The sequence below is a fragment of the Leucopleurus acutus genome (genome assembly GCF_964270905.1).
Source record: "Leucopleurus acutus genome assembly, chromosome: 9".
Classification (NCBI taxonomy): Eukaryota; Metazoa; Chordata; class Mammalia; order Artiodactyla; family Delphinidae; genus Leucopleurus; species Leucopleurus acutus.
Window position 1 is genome coordinate 51,123,506 of NC_139144.1, and position 15,681 is coordinate 51,139,186.

Sequence of the window (15,681 nt, forward strand, 5' to 3'; positions counted from 1 at the left end):
CACAAAAAAAAAAAAAAAAAAAATTGTTGAATGAATGAATGAATGTTTACTGATCCATATGTCTATTAGACTGTAAGTTCTGTGAGGGCAGGAGCTACATGTACTTTTTACATGTAGCATGGTTTTTTTTTTTTTTTTGCGGTACGCGGGTCTCTCACTGTTGTGGCCTCTCCCGTTGCGGAGCACAGGCTCCAGATGCGCAGGCTCAGCGGCCATGGCTCACGGGCCCAGCCGCTCCACGGCATGTGGGATCTTCCCGGACCGGGGCACGAACCCGTGTCCCTTGCATCGGCAGGCGGACTCTCAACCACTGCGCCACCAGGGAAGCCCAGTAGCATGGTTCTTAACACATAGTCTCATAGTTTTTAATGATCTTCTAAGTAAAAAAGTAAATGAAGAAATTTGAATAAATAAATGATGAAAAAGCAAACAGGAGAAAAGAATTAACATTTTCTGAGTGCTTATTAAGCAACAGACACTGATCATTTCCATACATTTAATAATCACCCTTTAAAAGAGATTTTAATATCTCTGTTACAGTAGAGGAAGGTAGGCCTTAGGAAGATTAAGTAATATACCTACATTTAATAGAGTTTAATCTCAAATCTCGCTGCCTCTAAAGACTCTGTTCTTATCAAAAATTAAGAAGAAAACTTTCTCTAAATAAAGATAATTACCTGTACCACAGAAACAGATGGGTGGAGTTCATTGCACTCTGCTTTGTTTTTACAACTGCTAGCCCAGATGGAATAGGTCTAAAATAAAAAATATATGCATCAGTTCACAAAAATATATATGCCTTAAAGAGACAGCACTCAACTTTAAAAATAGTTTTATTTATAACATTATACTTCATTATGCTATTAAAAAAGCTTCAGTAAAAACTGTCCACAGGTTTGCTCATCACTCTTTTTGGTGTGCTCAAATATCAGAAAGTAGAAAGAGAGGAACATAAGTCTGTGATTTTCTGGAAGTAGTGATCATAAGGCAGTGATGGCTCTTCCTGTCAAACACCTTATGTTATATTTTTTCCCAAATTTATTACAACTTTTAAAATTCTATTTCACTGAGATCTCAGTTATTCTTCATATTTAACATATATATATATTTATATTCTCTTTAGAATTTATGTTCAATTAAAAAATAAGGAGAAAAAGAATTTCAAAAGTAAAGATTTTATTTACTAAAAACAAATGATTAAACTCCTATCTCTTAGAAGTTAATTTTCTGTACTGTGGATTTGGGAAATTTAGAAAATTACATTTTGAAACTTACCAAGAACGAAACTACTGAAATAAATAATAGAAAATTTGAAACTTTGTTTGAAAAAAGAGGTTCACCCTTTCCTTCAGAAAGTACTTGGCGCTTCTGTAAAGCCAGATAAATGAAAGCAAACAACATCCCATGAAAGACTACCTAAAAAATAAGGAGAGAAAACCTGTTTTAAACAGCTACTTTTCAATAAATAGCAAATGTAATTGGTAAAGGAGAACAGTATGTATAAAAGTATGTAGGTAAAAAGCTTAAAGGTCCAAAGTTTCTATGAAGAACTTAAACTTCAAGAAATGAAGTCAATGATTGTTGGAAACAATTTGCAATAGACAAGCAACCATCTCTTGCAATGACACAGATAAGCTGGTTTACTCCAAGCAGTCTCAGCAGCAAGTGAAGAAATAAAGACAATTTATATATCTGGAGAAAACCATAATTCGAAAAGATACATGCACCCCAACGTTCATGCAGCATTATTTACAATAGCCAGGACATGGAAGCAACCATCAACGGGTGAATGGATGATGAAGATGTGGTACATATATACTGTGGAATATTACCCAGCCATAAAAAAAGAACAAAATAATGCCACTTGCAGCAACATAGATGGACCTAGAGATTGTCATACTGAGTGAACTAAGTCAGACAGAGAAAGACAAATATCATATGATATCACTTATACATGGAATCTAAAAAAATGGTACAAATGAACTTATTTACAAAACAGAAATAGAGTCACAGATATAGAAAACAAATTTATGGTTACCATGGGGGAAGAGGGGGAGGGAAAAATTGGGAGATTGGGATTGACATATATACACTACCATATATAAAATAGATATCTGGGACTTCCCTGGTGGTGCAGTGGTTAAGAAGCCACCTGCCAATGCAGGGGACACGGGTTCGAGCCCTAGTCCGGGAAGATCCCACATGCCATGGAGCAACTAAGCCTGTGCGCCACAACTACTGAGCTTGTGCTCTAGAGCCTGTGAGCCACAACTACTGAAGCCCACGTGCCTAGAGCCCATGCTCCGCAGCAAGAGAAGCCACTGCAATGAGAAGCCTGCGTACCGCAACGAAGAGTAGCCCCCACTCGCCGCAACTAGAGAAAGCCCACATGCAGCAATGAAGACCCAACGCAGCCAAAAATAAAATAAATAAATTTTTAAAAATAATAAAATAAAATAAATAATAAGAATCTACTGTATAGCACAGGGAACTCTACCCAATACTCTGTAATGACCTATATGGGAAAAAAAATCTAAAAAAGAGTGGATATATGTATACCTGATTCACTTTGCTGTACAGCAGAAACTAACACAACACTGTAAACCAACTATACTTCAATAAAAATGAAAAAATGATAAAAACTATTCTGAAGACACATGATAAAATTCAAATGTACTCAACCAAGATAAAATATATTTTATATTGGTACTTTCAAGCAAATAAAACAGTAACATTACCAAGAGCATACTTTGAAAAAGCAGTATATGCACATAAGAATGAAAAAAAATGGTGGATCAGAAAGCACAATAGCTTTCTTTTCTTTTTTAAAAAAATTATTTATTTATATTTGGCCACGTTGGGTCTTCATTGCAATGTGCAGGCTTTCTCTAATTGCAGCAAGCGGGGGCTACTCTTCATTGCGGTGCATGGGCTTCTCATTGTGGTGGCTTCTCTTGTTTTGGAGCATGGGTTCTAGGCACACAGGCTTCAGTAGTTGTGGCACACAGGCCTGTGTGGCATGTGGGATCCCGTGGCATGTGGGATCTTCCCAGACCAGGGATGGAACCCATGTCCCCTGCACTGGCAGGCGGATTCTTAACCACTGCGCCACCAGGGAAGTTCCAGCTTTCTTTTTTAAATAAACACTTAACATGAGCTATCATAGTAGACTGCCCTAATGAGAAAGTTGAGAATTAAAAATTATTTTATGGCAAGGCTTTAACATAGCTTTTTATTCACATATGGTTTTGAAATGCAATGTACGATTAGAAAAATAAAAATAATTTTAAAAGTAAATATTTTATTTATTAAGAATAACTGGAAAGTGCATAGGTATTAGAAACCAGAAATAGCACAGAAAAGGCACTAAGAAAATATTTGTTGAATGCAAAAAGGGAAGAGTAAAAAATGGAAGTTAAAGGGAAAGAGTGAAGAGGGGTAATTAATATTTATTCGGTGTCTATTATTTTCCAAATGCTGTGCTAGATGTTTCATATTTTCTTGGCCAATTAAGTCCTAACCAGCCTTCAAGATAAAATTCATGGAATAATCCATGACATTGCTCCCTTTTCTTTGCACACTTCTATTACAAAATCCATACTGCAGAGTTTAGCACTAATTATAAGCAGTAATCCAGAGTTTTTGGGGTTTTTTTAGTAATCCAGAGTTTTAAACTACATTATAAGGTTTAGAAGCCTGGTGGTATGTCTTCTTTCTCTAAAATATATCCCTCATAACACCAACATCTAGAGCATATATTGGAGCTTAATAAGTATTGTGTTGAATGGCTGAAGCATATATATGAGATCATCTCTAAGTCAAAATTATGACTCAAATAAAGGTCACTTTATAGATAACATTTTTATAGTATTTTCCTACTGATACATGTACACATGCATACCCTTTCTCCACTATAAAAACAGGGGAGGGCTGGACTGCTTTGATTTACCAAATCAACATGTTTCCTTATTCTAAAACTAAATAGATTAAAATTTTCCAAATAATTTTTAAAAGTATAATTTGAAATAGCAAAAGATCACAAGGTAAATACATACGTAACGATCTAACCTCCATCTGAACCACCATTCATATACATTGCCTTTCAGTTCGAAACACTTGGACAATGGCCAAAGAGAAAAGATCTTCTCAAATGCACCCTGAGAAGAGGAATCCAGAAAATAAATTAAGATGGTACAAGTTAATACTTGCCTTGCAATTCTATTACAAACTGTCATTTTCTAAAGTTAAAATTATATAAGGGTCATTCACAATTTTAAAATTCTACTTAAATATTCCATTTGAAAATGCCATTCCATTTGAAAATAAATATATTCTACTAAAGGCTATGAAAGATGATTTAAAACATTTTTGTTAACTTACTTTCACTGCATATGAAAGGCTACTGAGACTGAAAAATAAGACAAACAAACCAACCAGGCTGGTAATTGGAAAATTATTCCATTTAAGGTTTTTAATCTAGTATACAAAAGAGTTAATATTTACTGATCAAAACACAAAAATACTAAATACTTCAGCCAACACAGTATCAATAACCTAAAGGATGATGGTTAAAGTTATAGTTTTTCTTTATCTAAATGTCCTTAATAATCTATAATTAACCATTTGAGTTAAAAGAATCCTCTGAATTAGTCACCTTACTCAATCAACCATACCCAAATTCCATTACTAGCCTTTGAAACAAAGTTTACAATTTTACTCTGGTCGAGTTAGTGAATGTACCCCCTTATTAATCTGACAGCCTGGAAAATCTGGGAATGAAGGGGCAGAAGTCTTGGGTACATTCCTGCACATTAATGAAGTCTTTCAAAAAAAAGAGAACAAAAACCTCAATTTCCAGACTAAAGAATGAAGACAAACTCTATTAAGGAAACTCCATTATTAGACATAATGCCACAGCATAAAAAAATGTTTAACATCACAACTTTTAAAAAGGCTAATAAAAATCAAAGCAAAATATGAAAATAGTATATTTTAGGTAATACCAAATCTTTAGGTCAGAAGAACTTTATTAACAAAATGCAATATTCTCCATTTAACCGTAGAATTTAAAATGCTAATAGCTTATAAAAATAGGTTCTATTAAAGCTTTTGCCTCAGAAAATTAACGATGATTATTACCAAGACTTGCAATGTAAGGTATATACCTATTATATCATATTTCTATATTTTATCTATATATATTAGAGATACATGGCCCTGTAGATCATATATCACATAATGATGTATTTATAATTTAAAAATTTATTTCTCATTAAAAATTATTTTTTGATTAATAATCAAGTATTTAATGAGCACCCATTTTGTGAAAGACACTGGGCTATGTACTTTTTTTTTTGTCCAGTGGTCAATACTGATCCTAAGCTGGAGAAATCTTCTTAATTCTTTCTATTGAACTGTTGGTCCGTGTTCCTTTCTCTCCCTCAGATGAACCAGGGGGTGTTGGGAATTTTAATGAATAATTATCAAGTAATGTGGCAGTTACCTGGCTATTTCTTTATACATTTGCCTATTGCTTATTATTTTATATATTTCCTGCAAAAAACCTTGGAAGTCAGGCAGAAATAAATATGCTTTATTTCTAAGTATAAAAATAAGTAGGAAAGCCTATAACACAAACAAAAAAAACAGCTTTATAGGACTACACACACACACACACACACACACACACACACACACACACGCTTATATGGCATTTTTACCTGGCACAGCCAGATACAAGACAGAGAGTGTTGGAGATGGGAGTAAACTACAGAGTATCTCACAACTATAAGCATTCAAATTACAATATTTTGTTATAAATATCATGCTGACCAAATAATATGTCTGTCTGAAGGACTGACCAGCAGGTAGCAATTTGCCATCCTGCTAAAATAGCTGAGAAAAACCTCAACCATCATAATAGGGGGACAAAAGTTTAGAGATAAGAAAATGACCAAAAGTTTTATTAAGTTAAATGTACTACATATATACAAATCCTTCACTCTGAAGCTGGTTTTATTAACAGCCAAAATTTTACTCTATGCAGTTATGGAAAAATCAAGTTAAATTTTGGTGCCATGAAAAATGCACAAACCAAGTTGCAAATTCTCTCAAGAGAATTTTGATCTTCACTTAGTGTCTTATAAGAGACATTCAATAAAAATTTGATTGATCAAAGTCAACTAAAATGGATTTTGAACAATTGCCAGAGGAAGAGCTTTAAATTGCTCTTACAACAATAACAGTGGTAACAAAAGTAGATAGGTCTCAAAAGAACCACACTGAGTAGTCAGCTACAGAGTGACACTTTTATTACAGTCATTAAAAAATGAGGCTTAAAAAAAGCTCTGACTCGTCTCTCATACTTTAATAGATTTGAAATTTACAATAAAATAGAAAATATAAACCGAAAAGACTATACAAACCTGAGAATATGCCAAAAAACATATACATAACAGCAAGAAGGCTAGTTTCAACAGTAAGCCAAAATGCCAGAAACAATTTCCTAAGAGAGAAAATGTTTAATTTACTAAGAAATGTAAACTTACATTAGAAAACACATTAAATATCTCTATTTAACATATTAATACCCTGCATAGCTCTTAAAAATAATTTAAGGCTGCCTACAGGATACAAAAAATATATCTAAGTAGTATAAATTACAAGTAGGACATGAAGAAAAGGTGGAGGGTCCTTACGAGGAATGAGGCTACAACATTAACCTGATACCCCATATACCTGCTATTTATCCACTATTTTCAATATATTTGAAAATACCTCCTAGATTCAATTATACTATTCATTATTGAAAGTTACAACAAAATTTGGAACAATAGGTTCAATGTAACTCTAACAAACACTCACGTTTAATATAACTTAGATAATACTGCTTAAACATTAAAGTTCTAAGGAGAGAGCTTAAGAACTCCCTAGTGGACTAATTTAACCATAAGATGTATTTTAACATATGCATATTTTAAATTATGTGTTCACAGTTTATACATACTGATTATCATTTTATTAATATGCTGGGTTTGTGTTGAGGAATGAAACTACAGAGCCTGTCCAAAGACACAAATGGACTTTATTGAACCCTTTCCTGAAGAATTATTTGATATTATAATAAAGTCAACAGAAAATGTTTTTTGATATACAATATTTGATTGAAAGAGTTAAGTTAAATACATTATTAAAGATAAAAAATTTTCTTTTTCTAAAAAAGGGAGGCTTTTATTTTAATGACATGATCTTGAGGGGAAAAAGCATTAAGATAAACGACTGTGACCTCACTTTGAACATTATCAGACCTGGCTATGTGAAATCTGAAGATGACACCTTCTGGGCACTTAGGTTTCCTTAAACAAAAAACAGGTTTATAATAACTGCTTAAAGGGTTGTCTAGAATATAAACTATATTAGTGATTTTTAAGCTTGTTTGACATAGTGTTTACTCAAAATCTCAATATATATATAAGAAATCAAATAAATCAGAACTGCCAAGATTGAAGCAGGATGTATGGCCCTGGAGCCCTGTTTGGCTTTCCTCTCTTCTGGCTCTCTCCATTCTGACTCCATACAAGATAGTTTGAAAACGGCTGCACTAGTAGGTATGTAAAATGGCTTTGAAAATTTAACTTTAAAAAAGAGAAAACACATACAATATAAATGCAAACTATTGTTCTGCACTGTTATACTACTTGAACTACTTAACTGTAAAATTTTAAAAACATAATTTAAGAACAAAATTTCAAAACGTCAATGCTACACATAAATTTAACCTGTCAACATGTCTCAATAAAAATAATGGCCCCTAGCAACTGAAAAGGAACTTACATTGAAAGAATATATTTATTAACATTAGTAAGAGAGTATATTTACCATTTGCTTTCTTTTGGATTATCTGTGGCCATAGTGCTAAAGTAACATATATGACCATGAACCATACAGTGACCAAGGGCACAAAGTAATAGAATTGATAAGGCCGATCCATTACTATACATAACACCACTACCAGGAAATTGAGACGAAATAAGACCTATTAAAAAGGAGAAGAAAATGGTTTTCATTCCAGGTATGCATGAAAAGCAGACAGATTCTGACAGAGTATAAATGTTTATTTAAGACTAAAATAACTGTACAAGTATGTTTTACTAATCCCTAAAATCACATTTGTTTTAAAATCATTGTAAAGAGTTGAATATAAAATATTTATGCATCATTATATTAACTGAATCCCAGCAAAGCACCAACCTGAGCTGTCCTTTGGCTACAACTGCCATCTTGTTAAATGCAGCAAAAGAATTATAAACCTCCTTCCTAGAGCTGCAGTTCATAAACAGAGATTAGATTACCTCAACAAAAGGGTGTCCATTTCATCTCTGTCTGATGTTGATTTACCTCATCTGGTATTAAATTGAAGATTTTAATAGGTACAAAATAATATTACTCAAATTAAAAATTGTCTTTGAAAAACAAAAGTATCTTTGGGACTTTTGTAACAGTCATTTCAGACAATGTGATGTCAAAGAACACAGAATTTGAGCAGATTAATATTAGAGCTTTATCACTTACAGTGTGACCTTAGGCAAATTATTTAACCTCTCTGAGCCTCAGTGTCTTTGTCTGTAAACATAAAGATCACAACTCAGGGTTGTAATGAAGGGTAAATAAAATAATGTTTACAAACTTCCTAGCACAAGGTAGAAACAAAAAATATTAATCCTCTTCTTAGAGAAAACATAGCATGTTTTAACAATCCCATGTAACTGTACATTTCTACAAAACTAAAGTGAATCAGCAATGTTCTCCCTTTTGCTTTTATTATACATTCATCTAAATTCTATTTTTTCATCCCTCAGTAATGGAAATAACAAAACTTTAAAGTGCTATTTCATAAATTCAAATTATCCATGGCCTTAAAATGGACATATTTATAGTTTCTCCACAGTTAGGCACAAAAGCATGTTGAAATGAAAGAAAACAGATAACCGTGCATTCCTACCTGACATACTCTATGGATTCCAAAGTCTCCTTTGATCCAAAAGTATGAGAAATGCCCATACCCTGTCTGAAATAGATACGCAGCAACCAGAACCCGAATGTGCATGTACACAGGCAAAAACTGTTGACAAAAATAAACAGGTGAAATACATACTGACACTAACTATACCTAAATTACCATAACCAGTAAATTTAACCAAGATAATGGAGCATCATTATTACTCAGCACTGGCGCAATGAAAAGATTTATTCTCGAAAATTAAGCCTTGTAGCAGGGGTTAAAAAAAGTAGACTTTGGAATTAGAGACCTAGATTCAAATTCTGGTTCTGCCACTCATTAGCTATGTGACTTTAAACTTAAATTTGAGTTTCTAAACTGCAAAATGAGACTATCTTCTCCTTCCTCAAAGGGTCTTGTGAGGAATGAATGAGTTAATAAATGTGAGGCGCTTTGTACATTTCATCCAATTTGAATTAAATATATTATATCCATAATTATTAATCACCATATATATGCTGAATACAAGGTCACTCTGGAGTTCACATTTTCTCAAGAAGATAAAAAACAAAACAAAGGGCTTCCCTGGTGGCGCAGTGGTTAAGAATCCGCCTGCCAATGCAGGGGACGTGGGTTCAAGCCCTGGTCCGGGAAGATCCCACATGCCACAGAGCAACTAAGCCTGTGCACTACAACTACTGAGCCTACACTCTAGAGCCCACAAGCCATAACTACTGGGCCCGCGAGCCACAACTATTGAAGTCCTCATGCCTAGAGCCCGTGCTCTGCAACAAGAGAAGCCACCACAATGAAAAGCCCGCACACCACAACGAAGAGTAGACCCCGCTCGCCACAACTAGAGAAAGCCTGCGTGCAGCAACAAAGACCCAGTGCAGCCAAAAATAAATTAAAAAAAAAATCCTAAATAATTAAAAAAAAAACCAACGCCCCCCAAAATCCTACATTCTTGGCCCCACTAAATATACAGAATTTAGACTTGTAAATAAAATTGTCACATGACTACTTAAAATATTTGATTATTCAGCAAAAATTACATTTAAAAAACACATGCAAGCTTAATTCAGACATATTATTTCCCTTCTAATCTTATTTTATAAAACAATTTTATTTTACACTCCTGCATGTGTTTCATCTTCACCATGAGTTTTCAGAGCATCACATCTTCACTTCTATCTAAGCTGAAAGAAATACAACATATTTCTAATCTATATTGTATGGGAGTCACTGGAAATATTATTTACAAGTCCTAACTCTCCTAACCTTAGAACACTGTCATGTGTTCTCCCCACCACCTATTAGTCCTTTAGGTGTATAGTCACGATCTCTACAACACAGGCAGTGTACTGCTTTTTAAAATGATCTTTAACAGGCTTGTTTAGTGACATCCAACCTTTGTAATTATAAAGCCATTCTTTTAGGAATAATTACTAAATCTATGTAAACATTTTTTTGGCTTCTATTTTATAGACTCATCTGATCACCTCTGTAATTATCCAGCATTAACACTGGTTATGGCCATTTTAGTTTAACATGTCTTCCCTAAGTGATACTTTGTAGGATAAAATAATTGAGCAGACGCCTTAAACTGACTTTATAAGGCCTCGAACATATGCATCTTTTGTATATATCCTCGAATGCATTCTTGAACACATCTTTTTCTTTTCTGAGAGATAACATTTTTTTCTGGAAGGAAAACCCCCTGAATTATAATGTCATAAATTCTTCAACATAGTCTCCACTCTAGCCAAACTGTTAGATTCTCTGTCTCCTAAACTGGTCTTTCTTGTACTTTCCTGTCACCTCTCCTTTGTTTATCTGTTCTTTATACCCTGGAATGTTCTCCTAACCACATTTTGTTTATACAAATACTATCCTTCTTTAGAGCCCTGGTCAAATTTTCCATTCTTTTACTCTCAGATGAAAGTCATTTCTCCTTTTGAGTTCCTTTAAGCACCAACAATCTATATATTAGACTTTATATTTATTGCTTTTCATCATTAGTTCTTTTTAAATGTCTTATCTCATCATTAGATCAGAAATTTTCAATGAAGGTGTAACATATTAGAATCACTGGGATGAAAGTGGGAATACAGTATTGAAATAGCCTCAAAACTTATCTAACCTAAACCTGTATCTTTACCTCATTCTTGAATGCACTCTAAAATATTCCCTTCAAGGGCTTCCCTGGTGGCACAGTGGTTGAGAGTCTGCCTGCCGAAGCAGGGGACACGGGTTCGTGCCCCAGTCCAGGAAGATCCCACATGCAGCGGAGTGGCTGGGCCAGTGAGCCATGCCACTGGGCCTGCGCGCCCGGAGCCTGTGCTCCGCAACGGGAGCAACAGGAGAGGCCACAACAGTGAGAGGCCCGTGTACCATTAAAAAAACCAAACCAAAACAAAAATTCCCTTCAAGTATTTGAGCACCTTTTAATAGCAGAAAACACACAAATTCCCAAGGCAATCCATACCATTTTCAGATGGTCATTAATTGCTATAAAGTTCCTTTTCATGAAAAGTTGAAATCAAACTCTATGTAAAAGCTACCAAATTAAGCTGTCTAGGCAGTGCTGTGTGATGAGAATAAAATGTGAGCCACATGGTAAATTTTTAATGTGGCTGCCAGACATTTAAACAGTTAAAAGAAATAAGTGACTGCCAGGTTCCTGGGATCCAGGGACAACTTCCCCCGGAGAATGCACAGCGAGCCTCAGGCTGGTGTAACGTCACGCTGGCCTCTGCCACCGCAGGCTCGCCCCACACTCTGCGCCCCTCCCTCCCCCCGGCCTGAGTGAGCCAGAGCCCCCAAATCAGCGGCTCCTTTATCCCTGTCCTGTCTGAGCAAAAAACAGATGCCCTCCAGCGACCTACATGCAGAGGTGGGGCCAAATCCAAAGCTGAGCCCCTGGGAGCTGTGAGAACAAAGAAGAGAAAGGGAAATCTCTCCCAGCAGCCTCAGAAGCAGCACATTAAAGCTCCACAATCAACTTGATGTCTGTGGAATACATGAATAGACAACGAATCATCCCAAATTGAGGAGGTGGACTTTGAGAGCAAGATTTATGATTTTTTCCACTTTTCCTCTTTTTGTGAGTGTGTATGTGTATGCTTCTGTGTGAGATTTTGTCTGTATAGCTTTGCTTCCACCATATGTCCTAAGGTTCTATCCGTCTGTTGTTTTTTTTTAATTTTTTTCTTAATAATTATTTCTTAATTTAATAACTTTATTTTATTTTACTTTATTTTATCTTACTTTATCTTCTTTCTTTCTTTTTTCCTTCCTTACCTCCATCCTTCCTCCCACCGTCCCTCGCTCCCTCCTTTCTTTCTTTCTTTCCTTCTTTCCTTTTCTTTCTTTCCTTCTTTCTTTCATCCTTCCTTCCCGCCTTTCTTTCTTTCTTTCTTCCTACTTCTACTAATTCTTTCTACTTTTTCTCCCTTTTATTCTGAGCCGTGTGAGGGAAAGGCTCTTGGTGCTGCAGCCAGGAGTCAGTGCTGTGCCTCTGAGGTGGGAGAGACAACTTCAGGACACTGGTCCACAAGAGACCTCCCAGCTCCACATAATATCAAACGGCGAAAATCTCCCAGAGATCTCCATCTCAACACCAGCATCCAGCTTCACTCAACGACCAGCAAGCTACAGTGCTGGACACCCTATGCCAAACAACTAGCAAGACAGGAACACAACCCCACCCATTAGCAGAGAGGCTGCCTAAAATCATAATATCCACAGACACCTCAAAACACACCACCAGACGTGGACCTGCCCACCAGAGAGACAAGATCCACCCTCATCCACCGGAACACAGGCACTAGTCCCCTCCACCAGGAAGTCTACACAACCCAATGAACCAACCTTAGCCACTGGGAACAGACACCAAAAACAACGGGAACTACGAACCTGCAGCCTGCAAAAAGGAGACCCTAAACACAGTAAGATAAGCAAAATGAGAAGACAGAAAAACACACAGCAGATTAAGGAGCAAGATAAAAATGCACCAGACCTAACAAATGAAGAAGAAATAGGCAGTCTACCTGAAAAAGAATTCAGAATAATGATAGTAAAGATGATCCAAAATCCTGGAAATAGAATAGACAAAATGCAAGAAATATTTAACAAGGACCTAGAAGAACTAAAGATGAAACAAACAATGATGAACAACACAATAAATGAAATGAAAAATACTCTAGATGGGATCAATAGCAGAATAACTGACAGAAGAATGGATAAGTGACCTGGAAGATAAAATAGTGGAAATAACTACTGCAGAGCAAAATAAAGAAAAAAGAATGAAAAGAACTGAGGACAGTCTCAGAGACCTCTGGGACAACATTAAATGCACCAACATTCAAATTATAGGGGTTCCAGAAGAAGAAGAGAAAAAGAAAGGGACTGAGAAGATATTTGAAGAGATTATAGTTGAAAACTTCCCTAATATGGGAAAGGAAATAGTTAATCAAGTCCAGGAAGCACAGAGAGTCCCATACAGGATAAATCTAAGGAGAAATACGCCAAGACACATATTAATCAAACTGTCAAAAATTAAATACAAAGAAAGCATATTAAAAGCAGCAAGGGAAAAACAACAAATAACATACAAGGGTATCCCCATAAGGTTAACAGCTGATCTCTCAGCAGAAACTCTGTAAGCTAGAAGTGAGTGGCAGGACATACTGAAAGTGATGAAGGAGAAAAACCTGCCACCAAGATTACTCTACCCAGCAAGGATCTCATTCAGATTTGATGGAGAAATTAAGACCTTTACAGACAAGCAAAAGCTGACAGAGTTCAGCACCACCAAACCAGCTTTACAACAAATACTAAAGGAACTTCTCTAGGCAAGAAACACAAGAGAAGGAAAAGACGTACAATAACGAACCCAAAACAATTTAGAAAATGGGAATAGGAACATACATATCAATAATTACCTTAAATGTAAATGGAGTAAATGCTCCCACCAAAAGACAGAGATTGGCTGAATGGATACAAAAACAAAACCCATATATATGCTGTCTACAAGAGACCCACTTCAGACCTAGAGACACATACAGACTGAAAGTAAGGGGATGGAAAAAGATATTCCATGCAAAAGAAAACCAAAAGAAAGCTGGAGTAGCAATTCTCACATCAGACAAAACAGACTTTAAAATAAAGACTATTAGACAAAGAAGGACACTACATAATGATCAAGGGATTGACCAAGAAGAAGATATAACAATTGTAAATATTTATGCACGCAACATAGGAGCACCTCAATACATAAGGCAAATACTAACAGCCATAAAAGGGGAAATCGACAGTAACACATTCATAGTAGGGGACTTTAACACCACACTTTCACCAATGGACAGATCATCCAAAATGAAAATAAATAAGGAAACACAAGCTTTAAATGATACATTGAACAAGATGGACTTATGGATATGTATAGGACACTCCATCCAAAAACAACAGAATACACGTTTTTCTCAAGTGCTCATGGAACATTCTCTAGGATAGATCATATCTTGGGTCACAAATCAAGCCTTGGCAAATTTAAGAAAACTGAAATTCTATCAAGTTTCTTTTCCGACCACAACGCCATAAGACCAGATATCAATTACAGGAAAAGATCTGTAAAAAATACAAACACATGGAGGCTAAACAATACACTACTTAATAACGAAGTGATCACTGAAGAAATCAAAGAGGAAATAAAAAACTACCTAGAAACAGATGACAATGGAGACACGACGACCCAAAATCTATGGGATGCAGCAAAAGCAGTTCTAAGAGGGAAGTTTATAGCAATACAAGCCCACCTTAAGAAACAGGAAACGTCTCGAATAAACAACCTAACCTTGCACCTAAAGCAATTAGAGAAAGGAGAACAAAAGCCCCCAAAGTTAGCAGAAGGAAAAAAATCATAAAAATCAGATCAGAAATGAATGAAAAAGAAATGAAGGAAACGATAGCAAAGATCAATAAACTAAAAGCTGGTTCTTTAAGATAAACAAAATTGATAAACCATTAGCCAGACTCATCAAGCAAAAAAGGGAGAAGACTCAAATCAATAGAATTAGAAATGAAAAAGGAGAAGTAACAACTGACACTGCAGAAATACAAAAGATCATGAGAGATTACTACAAGCAACTCTATGCCAATAAAATGGACAACCTGGAAGAAATGGACAAATTCTTAGAAATGCACAACCTGCCAAGACTGAATCAGGAAGAAATAGAAAATATGAACAGATCAATCACAAGCACTGAAATTGAAACTGTGATTAAAAATCTTCCAACAAACAAAAGCCCAGGACCAGATGGCTTCACAGGCCAATTCCATCAAACATTTAGAGAAGAGCTAATACCTATCCTTCTCCAACTCTTCCAAAATACAGCAGAGGGAGGAACACTCCCAAACTCATTCTATGAGGCCACCATCACCTTGATACCAAAAGCAGACAAGGATGTCACAAAGAAAGAAAACTACAGGCCAATATCACTGATGAACATAGATGCAAAAATCCTCAACAAAATACTAGCAAACAGAATCCAACAGCACATTAAAAGGATCATACACCATGATCATGTGGGGTTTATTCCAGGAATGCAAGGATCCTTCAATATATGGAAATCAATCAATGTGATAAACCATATTAACAAATTGAAGGAGAAAAACCATAT

General features: G+C 35.5%; 1 protein-coding gene across 2 annotated transcripts in view; it reads right to left on the bottom strand.

Moving 5' to 3' along the window:
- The window catches only part of CASD1 (CAS1 domain containing 1), a 75,626-nt gene that overhangs the window by 19,213 nt on the left and 40,732 nt on the right, over positions 1-15,681 (bottom strand). For both annotated transcript variants that reach the window (XM_082846777.1, XM_082846778.1), the window contains 6 exons: positions 9,002-9,121; positions 7,879-8,035; positions 6,426-6,505; positions 4,056-4,157; positions 1,276-1,416; positions 678-755 (listed from right to left, as the gene is read on the bottom strand). In XM_082846777.1, coding sequence (XP_082702903.1) covers positions 678-755; positions 1,276-1,416; positions 4,056-4,157; positions 6,426-6,505; positions 7,879-8,035; positions 9,002-9,121 — 678 coding nt within the window. The remainder of the gene's footprint in view (positions 1-677; positions 756-1,275; positions 1,417-4,055; positions 4,158-6,425; positions 6,506-7,878; positions 8,036-9,001; positions 9,122-15,681) is intronic.